The sequence below is a fragment of the Cynara cardunculus genome (assembly GCF_001531365.2).
Source record: "Cynara cardunculus var. scolymus isolate 2C chromosome LG 2, CcrdV1, whole genome shotgun sequence".
In the NCBI taxonomy this organism is placed as follows: domain Eukaryota; kingdom Viridiplantae; phylum Streptophyta; class Magnoliopsida; order Asterales; family Asteraceae; genus Cynara; species Cynara cardunculus.
Genome location: NC_037529.1, coordinates 31,346,776 through 31,360,756, shown reverse-complemented (window position 1 = coordinate 31,360,756; position 13,981 = coordinate 31,346,776). Strand labels below are relative to the sequence as shown.

At 34.5% G+C, this 13,981-nt stretch overlaps 1 protein-coding gene across 1 annotated transcript; it reads left to right on the top strand.

The window, feature by feature from the left end:
* Window positions 1-6,250: 6,250 nt before the first annotated feature.
* On the top strand, window positions 6,251-13,334 carry LOC112506816 (probable leucine-rich repeat receptor-like protein kinase At5g49770). Its single transcript, XM_025111098.1, has 19 exons — window positions 6,251-6,355; window positions 7,185-7,305; window positions 7,383-7,454; window positions 7,538-7,612; window positions 7,700-7,771; window positions 7,878-8,039; window positions 8,114-8,188; window positions 8,290-8,361; window positions 8,488-8,559; window positions 8,652-8,720; window positions 8,839-8,913; window positions 9,656-9,727; window positions 9,812-9,946; window positions 10,181-10,671; window positions 10,757-10,915; window positions 10,983-11,119; window positions 11,192-11,411; window positions 11,902-12,137; window positions 12,599-13,334. Exons 1-19 carry the CDS (start codon window positions 6,280-6,282, stop codon window positions 13,070-13,072), a joined length of 2,865 nt encoding a protein of 954 aa, XP_024966866.1. The 5' UTR covers window positions 6,251-6,279; the 3' UTR covers window positions 13,073-13,334.
* The last annotated feature ends 647 nt before the right edge of the window (window positions 13,335-13,981 follow it).

The following is a 13,981-nucleotide window of genomic DNA, read 5'->3' as shown; positions in this document are numbered from 1 at the left end:
ATTATCCTAATTATATTTTAGATATTTTATATTTAAAATGAGATTTTATCCTGTATTTGATTATGTTTATCTGCAGTTAGTTACACGAATTCAGATATGGAGCTTTAATAATTTGTATTTATGCAAAATCTAATTGTAATATTGAGTTTTAAGTAATATGCATTAATAAACAGTACTTAATGCATAAAAAATAGTTTTTAAGAGTTTTTGTCAAATGTTTTATAATATAGTATAGATTAGGATCATTATTTGAATTGGTAACAATTTTTTTTTAATATTTCTTGTTTATTATTATTATTATTATTATTATTATTATTATTATTATTATTTATTGTGATTATAATTATGATTATGATTATTATGATTAGTATAATCTATTATGATGATGATTGAGATGAATGTTATTATTATTAAGTTCAAATGTCTATCTTGATTATGAGTTCCTATTCATAATTTTCAATCTTATAAATGATTTTTGGAAGTTATACTTCATACTCTATATATTTTGGTCTTCTAATGGCAAAATCTCCCAAAATATTATTAATGTGTCAAAACATTATAGTTGGTTTCATATGTCAAACTCATAATTTTTTTCGGTCTCATGCGAAAAGCTCTATAATTAGTAATGCTATCTTCAAAATTAAATATATCGTAAAATATCGAAAGGATTTTGTCAAACGGGTGCAAATAGCCCTAAGGTTTGTAAGGACTTAGGGAAATCCATGTAATTCCCCTACTACCTGAAAATCCAAGAGATTGAATGATTTCTCTAGCAAACTGAAATATTGATGAATTATTTCAATAAAATGTTAACATACAAAAATCTAATATTGTTATGATAATGAAATTTCACATGCATAATAATTTCTCTTCTTATGAACCAAAAAAATCCATATATATATCCCTTATTTATGTAAATGCTTGAAACAATTCATCTGAAATTCGATGTCCTAAACTCAAAAAAATTTGAGTACTATAGATGAATATCCAATTCAAAGATTACTTTTGTCGAAAAGGTTCAATAATATACCTAAAACCTATCAAAATCTATTGACCCCAAAAATTAATTGTTAAGGTACAAGTAAATACTTTGAGATTTTTTAGCCTACACATTAGTCACAACCTTCATAGGTAATATCATTAACTAGAATCTCCTAAGATTGTGGGACGTCTTGAAAGGGAGAATCAAAAATATTCATGAACATGTACTTTCCAAACTAATTATACAGTGGAATGAAACCTACTTTTACTAAACTACAAGAAGATAACTGATTTTCAACAAAGAAATATTGTCTAAAAAAACATCTCAATCGTTGTGACAAGCAACTCAAAAGATGGCATGATGTATAACATTATTTTCATCTTTCATAAATTAGTAAATATTAATGAATTAATATAAAGTGGAATATAACCTTTAGACAAACTCATCAATCTACTGCAAGTGATTGAAAGGTATAATAAAGTTCATTCGATTAACAACGCTAGACATGTTGGGACTAAGAAAATTTTCAAGGTCAATTATGGAAGTGTTAGAGGTGAAAATAACTCTAAATGATAGTGAGTTAAAGACAATTTTTTACACATTACATCTATACACCATGTAGACAAGACCGTGAAAAGGATCAGGGTCATGACAAGAGTCGAGAAGAATTTTCTAATCCTTAGAGCAGAGATGCAACTACTGCCCATAAGATAATGGACAATAAAAGAAAAAAAAATGTATTAATAATCGCTCATATAAAAAAACAAGTTGAAATTGAATTATATCATATAAATCTAAGATTAATTGAGCATAGGTTTATTTGGAATTTATTTTAAGTACTAAATTAATTTTATTTGCTGATGTAAAACTAAATCTATGACCATTATAGACGTAAGTAAATACATGAAAACAAATATAAAACTTTCAAAATTCTCCGTTCCATGTAGGAATGTATCAAGGAGAAATTGAGTGTTTTTTGTGGGACCTTCCACATAAGCTTAAAAGATAAACGAATATTTATAATTCCTCCCACCATAGTGCTTGGACGATGGACTGTTATTGTCTTATTAGTACAAGATTAATAGTCACTAAAACACTATATTAATAGGAACCTTGTTAAGATATTTGTAACAATTGAAAATAATATCATGAGAATGGAAATGGGTACGTGTACATTAACTCTAATGGTATGAAATGAACATATATTTAGAAATAAATGTGTCAAACTAATGGATTTTTTAGGTCATTGAATCATATTTTGTCGCTAATAAAGAACTTTGGACAATAACACATATATGTTTCAATATGACCATGTGGGACGCCATGGTCATGACATAATGATCCATGTGTTGCAAAATACATATCGACACATTTTCTTTTGAGTGAAATGCAAAATGAGACAATTAACAAAATTACAACTATTGACTTCTACAGCACAAGAAGCAACATACCATCATAATATGCTCTCTCGAATACCTATGACTTTTGTAAACTCTGATCCTTAGCCAAACTAAGGATATAATACAAAAATATTCCATTCTTACAATGAATACAAGGTGATATTTATGTATATAAATATCCAGGATGCGGGCCATTATATTATTTTATGGTTCTGGTTGACGCCTCAACACGATGGACGCGTGTCGCACTATTGTTCACATGAAAAGATGCATTCGCAAAACTCCTAGCACAAATTATACGTTTAAGGGCTCACCACCCCAATTATACTATCAAGTCTATACGACTTGATAATGCTGAAGAATTTACATCGCAAGCATTTAATGATTATTGCATGTCTATTGGTATCAATGTAGAGCATCCCGTACCTCATGTGCATACACAAAATGGTCTTGCATAAGCTACTATCAAAAGAATACAAATGGTAGCCACGACATTGGTTATGTGCACCAATTTATCCACTTCTGCATGAGGTTATGCAATATTACATTCAACACTACTTATTCGCTTTAGACCCCTCTGCTAGCCAACCATTTTCTGCGTATCAGTCGGCAACTGAATGTGAGCCTGATATTTCACAATTATGTATATTTGGTTGTGCAGTATATGTGCCAATTGCACCTCCACAACACACTAAAATGGGTACTCAAAGACGATTAAGTATTTGTTGGATATGAATCTCCAACAATTATCCATTATTTAGAACCCTTGACAGGTGATCTATTTACCGCAAGATTTGCGAATTGTCACTTTGATGAGATAGTCTTTCTATCGTTAGGGGGAGATGGAAAAATAATTTTCCATGGGAACGACAAGAAGTGTCATAGAATATTCTCATTCTACCTCATTTTGATCCTCAAACTTCACAATATAAAGTTGAAGCCAAACGAATCAGACTCGATACCTGATACGTTTATGTCATTCAATGAGTGACAAGATCACATATATCAGCTGCAAATATACCCGTAAGGTTAAAAGTCCCTACACAAGGGTACAACGCTGCTGAAATGTGCATTGGAATCACACATGGTGGAGGTGTGGTTGAGGTCGTGGCTCCCAAAAAGAAATGGGGGAAGCTACTTGGTTCGATAGATACTCATCTAAAGGAAAAGAAGAGTAAGACACTATTTATCATCAATACTAAACCTCTAATGAGATTGTCAATGATTAAAATTATGTATATGAATCATTACCGTAGGACGCTCCAAAGTTAATATTGATACCAGAGATAAAAGAAATCTCAAATGAATTATGAGAGTGCATATGAGTCGATGGACAGATCATACATACTCATTGATGATATATCATATATACTGTTGCTCATAAGATGATAGAGCAGGATGACATCGAACCATGCTTAGTTGAAAAATGTCAATGAAGAGCAAATATGTCCTAAATGAAAAGAAACAATTCAAGAAATTATACTACTTGACAAATGAACGGGTATTTGGTCAGGTAGTGCTAACCCACCTAGTATAAAGCCTATAAGATAGATAAACCATTTGTCAAAAAGTATAATGAGAATAATTAAGTCATAATGTATAAGGCTTCCCTTTGGCACAAAGTTTCTCATAATGTCCTGGATTGATCACGAGAAGACATGCTCTCTTGTGATGGACGTTATAACGTTCTGCTAATTAATTAACTTAGTAGTTTCCAAAGGACTGGAAATGCAGCTCGTGATGCGGTTATTACGTATCTCTACGAGGACCTAGATTCATATATATATATATATATATATATATAAGTTCCTGATGGCATTACATTACCTAAGTCAAGTAACTCTAAACCACAGAGAGGTTTTGTAATAAAATTGAAACGTTCACTTTATAGATTATAAGCAATCTAGGTGGGCATGATATACCCGTCTAAGTGAATACTTGATTGGGAAGAGATATAAGAACGATGAACCATTCCTTTGTGTATTTATAACGTAAACGAGTTATAGACTTTTAATCCAAGCTCTATATGTCGATGTTATGAATATAATAGGCACTATTGATAAAATAAGAGAACCACAAGTTACTTGAAATCTAAATCTGAGATGAAAGATCTTGGGAAAACTTGGTTTTGTCTAGCTATTTGAGCTAGGACCACGATTTTGTGGAATATTATTTCCTCCTAATCACATATGTCTAGAAAATGATCAAGCGGTTTAATATGGACAAAGTGCGTTCGGCTAGCACTCCCATGATCGGTCGACGTGTTGGATATAAGGAAAGATCCATTTCGTCTAAAGAATGATGACAAAGAGGTGTTGGGAGCTGTAATTCCCTATCTAAGTGCAGTAGGCGCGTTTTTGTACTTAGCAGAATATACTCGATCATATATTGCATTCTCACTAAACTTGTTAGCTAGATTTAACGTGGCGCAAACGCAACATCATCGGAATGGTATCAAGAATATATTTCGATACCTAAAAGGAACCATTGACATGGGGTTATTCTTTCCTTACAAAGAAAAAAATGGGGTTATAATACCTGTTAAAGGTTAACAAATAAAGCGTTATCCCATACAGTGAAACCCCAAATGATATATTAGTAGGCTTTGTGATGTTGGGTATCTTTTTGACCCACATAAAGGTCATTCCCAAACAGGATATGTTTTAACAATTGGAAACACGACACAAATTCTTGGAAATCTACCGAGCAAACCCTTGTAGCTACATCCTCGAACCATTTAGAGATTATTGCTCTACATGAGGCGGTTCGAGAGTGTATATGACTAAGGTCTATCATTACACATATAAGAGGGGCTAGTGGTTTAAGTTCAACCAATTAAAATCCTACATACATATATGAAGATAATGCAGGCTGTATCGAACAAATGGATGTAGGATCTATCAAGGGTGATAATACAAAACATATTTCGCCAAAGTTTTTCTATAATCAACAACGATAGACTCTTCTTAAGATTCAAGTGAATCAAGTAAGGTCTGAGGATAAGTGTGTCATCGTCTAAAGGATATGCCAATAGATATAGAGATAGAGATAGATATATTAGAGTTAGAATAAAAGTGAAATATCTCATAGTTATCTACTTGTAACTCATCCCTAAAAAGGACCTATGATTAATGAGAAATACAGATTCATTTTCTCCATTCTATTGTTGTTTCTTTTTCAATTATTCTATAACACAAACATCTTTTTCTCTTTAATTTGACATCTATATTACTATATTTTTTTCAACTGTGTATTCACCATGATGATGTACAAAATCATATGTGATCGTGTACAAGGTTGGGTAACAATGGTTGTTTTTTGGTATAATCTGTTCAGTTCCACCTTTTGCCAATTTTTAAGTATTTTAAATTTAAAAAGAAGGGATCCTGTAAATCCCACTAGAAACTAGTGTCCAAGGGGAAGGGTGAGATGTACGTAGACCTGATCTCTACCGCAACGAGTAGAGTCGTTTTCTCCGTGAAGACCCCCGACTTGTAAAACGACCGGAGACTAGCACACATTGAACATAGAAGAGGGAAAAAAGAAAAAGGTAACGAGTAGGTACATTGAAGACGTACACAAGGGAAAGTAACGGCATAAAATACAGAGCAATTAAGGGGAAAACAAATCTGTGATTATTGCTCAGATAAAAGTAATAACATCACTAATAACTATCCAATTATCCATCAGCAGTCATAATGAGAGTTGAAGATGGATGAAGTGGTAGGACATGTGGACATGAGTGCAGTGGGGCATTTATTAAACCAGTGGACCAATCATACTTTAAGAAGCTAGCTATCTTCTTCTGCATATAAATTACCATATAGTGGTTTATGAACATTCAAGTCCCAAGTAAAACCATTTCTGCTAGCCACATACTGCTTACTACCTTGAGAAATGAGCTTAAGAATCGAGCTGTTGCTTGTGCTAGGATTCATGCATCTGCTGCTTACATCAGGCCAGGATCAGGATTGTAAGTTCTTTTATATTCAATAGCATCACATCTCAGTTCAAGGATTTGTATTATAGTTTTCTTCTTCTGCTGTTTGTTATGCTTCTAAGGCAAAGAGAGTTAAAACCGTTATGTTTGATCCTTGTGATGCATATGGATTTCCAAACTTAGGACAAACTCCATGAGTCTATTTGTGTGTTTTACTGCTATCGTCTCAATTTTTACGGACTAAATGAGCTTATTGATTTAACCAAATCATTAAGCAATATTTAATCCTTTTTTGTATTCCACAACTTTTTCCTTCATACTTATCCTCCTAATCATCAGTTACAACTATTTAAGTATGTGCCCATCAAAAAGTGTTTGTAGAAAATCAAATTTCATGCATCATAAATCTATCCAGAACTTATATATAAAATCTCTCAGAAAACTCCAGTTTACAACTCAGAATGAATTCAAGCACAATCATTTTGCACAAGTTTATCCATCGAGTAAATACAATACAAATACATTAACACAGTGATGCTTTATTCAATCAACAAAAGAATTGTAATTTTGGAATATAATGCGGTTTAAATTTAAAATAAAACTCTTTTTTAGGACAAGTAAAACATTATGAAGTTGAATGTTCTCTTGTGGCTGAATGGAGTATGTTAAAATTTACATAAAAATGTAAGTCGTTGTTTAAATAAGATCTGTTATTATGAAGTCCAGAATGCATTCTTGATATATGTGGTTACCTTTTCTTACTTTTATATGATAACTGTCTCTCGTTTTACACAGTATATTATTATTAGGTGAAGGTTCACAAGACTTGAAAAGATGAACAAATCCTTACCTTTTGATGCAGATGTATATCTACACGCTCTCATGGATAATTGGCAGAATACACCACCCAATTGGGTTGGCTCGGACCCATGTGGGGATGAATGGGTTGGGATTACCTGCACCGGTTCACGTGTGACATCAATGTGAGCACTCAATTCTCCCACTGATCATATTCAGATGACTACTGAAACTATCCAACTTTGTTGTTATTACATTTCAGAACCTTAGCAAACATAGATTTAAGTGGTGAGCTGTCTGGAGACATTGCGCAATTATCTGAATTGCGAACTCTGTATGTTTACTAAACTAAGCTGTTGTTAGCTAGTTTAACTTTTATAAAAAGCTTGCAAGTTTTAAGCATGTTATTGCATGTAGGGATCTATCATACAATAAGCGTCTCACAGGATCTCTTACTCCAGAAATCGGCAAGTTAAACAAATTATCAAGTTTGTAAGGACGTTCTCATTATGTGCTAATAACTTAAGCTTACTGGTTAATAATTACAATGGTAAACTTGGTTTTGAAATTCTATGTCAGAATCTTAGTTGGTTGCGGTTTCAATGGTCCACTTCCGGAGTCGCTTGGATCTCTACCCCAGCTGAGCTACTTGTAAGGATCTTTTGATATGTGCAAATATGTTGAAAAGGGTATTGTTTTGAAGTCTTATTTAAGAATCAAAAAGGCCAGGAAGATAGCATTTTCGATTATTTTGCAGGGCTTTGAATTCTAATGGCTTCACTGGACGGATACCACCATCCTTTGGGAATCTCACTAAACTTTACTGGTTCGATATAGCTGATAACAAGCTTAGTGGAGGAATACCAGTTTCTGATGGAGCCACCCCTGGCCTTGATTTGCTGGTCAATACAAAGCACTTGTATGTGCAAATACAATACTAATAAAAACCATTACCATCTCAAATACAACTTACTTCTATCCATTTAATTACAGCCACTTTGGAAAGAACAAACTCTCGGGTGAAATTCCGTCTCAGCTCTTCAGCTCAAAAATGACTCTTAAGCATGTGTACGTTCCTGTGAGCCAAATTTTGATGACCATTTTGAACATAATTCATTTTCATTGTTGATATATATATATATATATATATATATATGTTAATTGAGCAGGCTATTTGAAGATAATGACTTAACAGGCACCATTCCGTTGACACTAGGACTGGTTCAGAATCTCGAGGTGTTGTGAGTACTTTTAGCTATTACATACCGATAAATATAATATATATATATATATATATGTGTGTGGGTGTGCGTGTCGTGTGTATTTCTTATTGATATTCAACTTGAACTTTTTTGTGTATGAAAAAGACGATTAGACAGGAATCGTTTAAGTGGAGAAGTCCCGTCAAATATCAACAATCTTACATCAGTCAACCAGTTGTAAGTTGAAAAACATAATTTAAAAGAACATGCGTTTGTTATTCAGTTTTTTGAGGAATCACTGAGATATGTGTGGACTTGTGTTGTTTTAGGTTTCTATCTAACAACAATTTGAATGGCCGATTACCGAATCTTACTGGCATGAGTGTCCTCAACCATTTGTAAGTATCTACATCATGCGACTGCTTGTGTATTTCACTATTGTTCTCCCCTTTTAAGGATGACTTGCTCTTAGTCCCATCATTAAAACTAATAAATGTAATTGATCTGCATTTGCAGGGACATGAGCAATAATTCGTTCGAGGCATCAGAGATACCTCCATGGTTTTCATCCTTGCAATCTCTAACAACATTGTACATTTCTCTCTCTACATATTGAACCACTTTATAGTCTGTGCCAACTTTAGTTGAACGTCATCTGTGACTCCACCCTGCGTATTCGGCAGACCCTCCTCTCCTCTCATATTTGTCAGCAATCCTCTTCAAGGGTTGTTTTAGATAGATCAGAGGTAAAAAAAACAGTGGTCAAATGGGAGCTCCTTGATTCATGTACCTTGTATCAATTGAGCTATGATTAGTCCTCTAGATAATGCTAAGGCTTATAGAAAAAATTCAAAGCTTCAATCTTCAACAGCTAGTGAACGACAATCACTTTGGTCTTCATCAGTCTACCAATTCTCTATTTTGATCGAAGATGTTTGGTATAGATTCGTTGAATCTCTCTACTCCTGCCACTTCAGATTGGCAGGATATATGTATATATAGTTGTCATGGCTCCAAAGTTGAGCCATGGGAGTTGCCTACTAGGATGTCATGGTTACGATGTGCTCACCCATGCAACAAATCATGAACCTTTGAGGCAAAGGGGTTAAAATGTATAACATTTTACTCTTTTACCATGTATTCTATATGTAACATGTTTGGTATGTTCAATAAACCAAACCAAACAAACTAGGTGAGTCCCAAATGGAGTAGGGTTTAAGGAGGCTAAGATGGTTCATGCATCGAACGTGCCAAACATGTGAGGAATAGTTTTCTAGCTAAATTATTTTCTTGATCAGTTTTAATTAACTGTTTGTTAAATTTGCTATGTCAGGATGATGCAAAATACAGGGCTTCAAGGAGAAGTACCGGTTGGCTTATTTAGCATCCCACAGATAGAGACTGTGTGAGGACATCCTCTTAATATTATCAGAATTTAATTTTAGTTTTCCCCGTTAAAATTCTGAAACAATTACTAATTGCATTTCAGGGTTATGAGAAACAACAAGCTTAATGGTACCGTGGATCTTGGAGTTACTTATAGCACCCATCTTCGGCTCATTGATATGACCAATAACTTGATTAACGGGTTCACACTAAGAAAAGGATACTCTGCCGACCTGATGTATGTTCGCTACCCACGACTATTGTTTTTTTGGGATAAACGTGGGTGTCTGACACACACCTTCTATAATCCCATGGGAAAAGCTCTGTTACGAACTTAAACCGGTGACAATTAAACCGGTGACAATGGGGAGCAAACATTTGAGCTACTCCCAAGGGTTACCCATTGCATTGTACAGTTTGTATTGTTTAGTACGAATACAATTTCACCCGTTTGGTATTTCTCTTGTATTAGTTGCAGTTTCGTTGGTAATCCATTTTGTTCCGGATCAGAAGCAAGTAAAGCATATTGCGATCAACCCACAGGATCTAACTACTCATATTCGACACCAGCCAACAATTGTGTTCCTGCTAATACATGCAGTTTGCCTCAAGTTCCAAGTCCGAATTGTAAATGTTTGTATCCGTACTCAGGAACCTTATTTTTCAGGGCTCCTTCCTTCTCTGATCTGGGAAACTCAACAATCTATACTTCCCTTCAGAATACCATGATGGACACTTTTGAATCTAATCAGCTCCCGGTTGATTCGCTTTCACTGAGTAGCCCCATCAAGAAAAAGAATGACTACCTGGAGATAAGCCTAGAGATCTTCCCCTCTGGTGATGAACGTTTCAATAGGTCAGGAATTTCTCGGGTTGCATTTGTGTTTAGCAACCAAACATACAAACCTCCTCACTTTTTTGGACCCTACTTCTTTATTGGCAACAACTATGATTCCTTCGCAGGTAAACCTTCATTTTTTCTGAAAGTAGACATATTTAGCTTCCACATAACCGGTTTCTTTCCTGATGGTGTGCATACAAATTACAGATGCATCAAAAGGAAAACCCAGATCGGTTAGCATCGGAATCATCGTTGGAGTATCAGTGGGTGGTTGTGTCCTACTGCTATTACTTATCTTTGCAGGACTTTATGCTTGCCGCCAGAAGGGAAGAGCTGAAAAAGCTACCAAGAAGAACAGTCCTTTCGGTAAATATCAAACAAAAAACACTCTCTAGCCTCGTAGCTACTCCTCTAATAACATTAAAACATGCAGCTTCTTGGGATCCAGATAAAGGCAGTGGTGCTTGTCCTCAACTGAAAGGGGCAAGATCTTTCACATATGAAGAGCTTAAGACATACACAAATAATTTTACAGCAACAGCCAATATAGGAGCTGGTGGCTTTGGGATGGTTAGTTTTGGTAAATCTGCAACCTTTTGTCTTTTACCACTTGATGCTAAAAATTTGGTTGATAATTTGTAGGTCTACAGAGGGACTCTTCCAAATGGGCAATTGGTTGCCATTAAAAGAGCTCAAGGGCACTCAACACAGGGTGGTCTTGAATTTAAAACTGAGATTGAGCTTCTTTCAAGGGTTCACCACAAGAATGTTGTCAGCCTTGTGGGTTTCTGTTTCGATGAAGGTGAACAGATGTTGGTCTACGAGTATATTGTAAATGGTACACTCAAAGATAGTCTTTCAGGTATAGTCCCTTCTTTCTCACCTACTTGTCACAGTGTCAGTTGTCTGTCTATTTATCTAATAAGGTCAGAGTGATTATTATCTTATTCAAGTTGATTAATATTTCATAATATACTTCTTTTTCTTTTTTATAAATAGAGACAAGATCATAGTGATTTTCTACTTTACTTGCAATAGTTTTGGAGAGATAACTGCCTCTCAAAAGCATGCTGGTTTTGTTACCTTGTCGATTGTTTGATCTTTAGATATCAGTTTGATTCATAGAACATAAAACAAATAACCAAAGAATCTGCCTAGCGGTATGTGAATTCTTGGCCTCCTACAAGGTCAAAGGGTTCAAACCTCACCAAAAGATGAAAATGATATGTGAGTTTATTTGTTCTATTTGCCGTATATAAATATTATATACTTAAAAAAACAGAAATCAAATAAAAAGTAAAAATGAATGGAATTCAATAGAATGATGCAAAGAGCACCAAAATTCTCAACAGGGAAGTCCGGGATCAGGTTGGATTGGATGAGAAGACTTAAAATAATTGTTGGAGCAGCTAGAGGTTTGCAGTATCTTCATGATCTTGCAGATCCTCCCATCATACATAGGGATGTCAAGACAACCAATATCTTACTTGATGAACGCTTGAATGCCAAAGTTGCTGATTTCGGTCTTTCCAAGCCGATGGGTGATGTTGAAAGGACACACGTTACCACCCAAGTCAAAGGAACCATGGTTAGTCACATTTCTTTCATACCCATTTTATTTTTGCTCACAAAGCAACATTTAGTTCCTATTTACCGTAACAATTTTTTTTTCCACAATCAATGTAACATAGTTTCAAAATTTCATATTTCATACCTATTTTGACAGGTAACGTACTCATCTTGTAACTCTTGATGACTAGGATGTCAAGTTATATTGATTGAGAGAAAAAAGGCGCATGGTCAAAAATATATTGATTGAGAAAATATGGGTCACCAAATAGGAAATAGAGAAGTTTAAAATTTTGTTACATTGATTCTGAAAAAAGTTCTACATTAAGTAAAAAACTAAAACGAATTTGGTTTTCTTTTTCAGTGTTTTTGCTAGATTGTTTGAGCATAGATATAGAAAAACTTGAGCCTTTTCTTGCCAATATTCGGATTTGATGCATGTCAATTCAACACTTTTAACTTTAACTCCAATTGTTATAGGGCTACATGGATCCTGAATACTACATGACTCAGCAATTGACGGAAAAAAGTGATGTTTATAGTTTTGGAATCGTGATGTTGGAGCTGATAACGGCAAGAAATCCAATTGAGAGAGGTAGGTACATTGTGAGGGAGGTGAACGAAGCAATGGACAAGGAAAAAGACTTATACAACCTCCGTGAAGTTCTTGATCCAATCATCGGTCTCAATACCCAACTACAAGGATTGGAGAGATTTGTGGATATTGCATTGAGGTGTGTGGAAGACACAGGGGATCAAAGACCAAGGATGAGTGAAGTTATGAAAGAGATAGAGAATATCATGGAATTGGCAGGTATCAATCCGAATGTTGAATCAGCATCCACATCAGAAAGTTATGAAGGGAAAAGTAACAGGCATGACCATCCTTACTTGAGCGAAAGCCTCTTTACGTACAGCGGAGGCTTACTTCCTTCAAGTGTGGATGGTAAGTAATGGTTATGAAATATAACATTATATGTTCGTTTGCGATGAGCGGACCATGGTCGGGTTGCTGATGGTGCCAAAACCAGATGTGGGTGTAGGCTGAGTGTTGAATGAATTTTTGTGATCATCAGGAAATAGTTTTTGCAATCACAACTTTTTATGAATATTTATGTGTGTATCATTCATTTCAGGAAGATTTTGAAAGCCATGTTATTTGTTGATTGTGGAAATTATTTGAAGTGGATATATGGTGATGATATTACTTGCATCTTAATTTCTGGACAATTATTTTTAGTGTATATTAATAGAAAAATATACTCATTGAGATAATATGAATACAAAAATCCATTTAAAAAATCTATTTGAAGATGAATATGTGAATCGATGTCAAAGATTATTTATATGGTTTCACATATACATCTTCAAATAGATTTTTTTTCTTCCCAATTATACCACCAATCAATCAAGCCTTTAAGTTTCCTCAACTTTCTATTTATCTACAACAATGTCGTTCTAATTTAGACCATTGATTTTTCTGATATAATGGTTCTTGGGGGAAGGTTTAAATGAGAAAGGTAAAAAGGTTGATCTATATATGAATCATTAGTAAAACCAAAAACACCATTTTAAAAATGCATGTGTATCTATACTTGTTTACCTACATCTTTTACCAATTATTCACATATGAAGATGCAAATGTGAATCATGGACTCACATATGCAATACCAACCTGGATAATCAACTGTTGGTGATTTTACTGTCACCAGACCATTTAAGTGTAATTGGAAGTAACATCGAGTTCTAAGGGGGTTACTCTGTTCTAATACAAGTCAGAAGGTGCGGAGTGCACACTTGTTATAAGACGAGTATGACCCTGGTGGGAGTTAAGGGGCTGCACCCCTTGCATTGTAGTGAAAA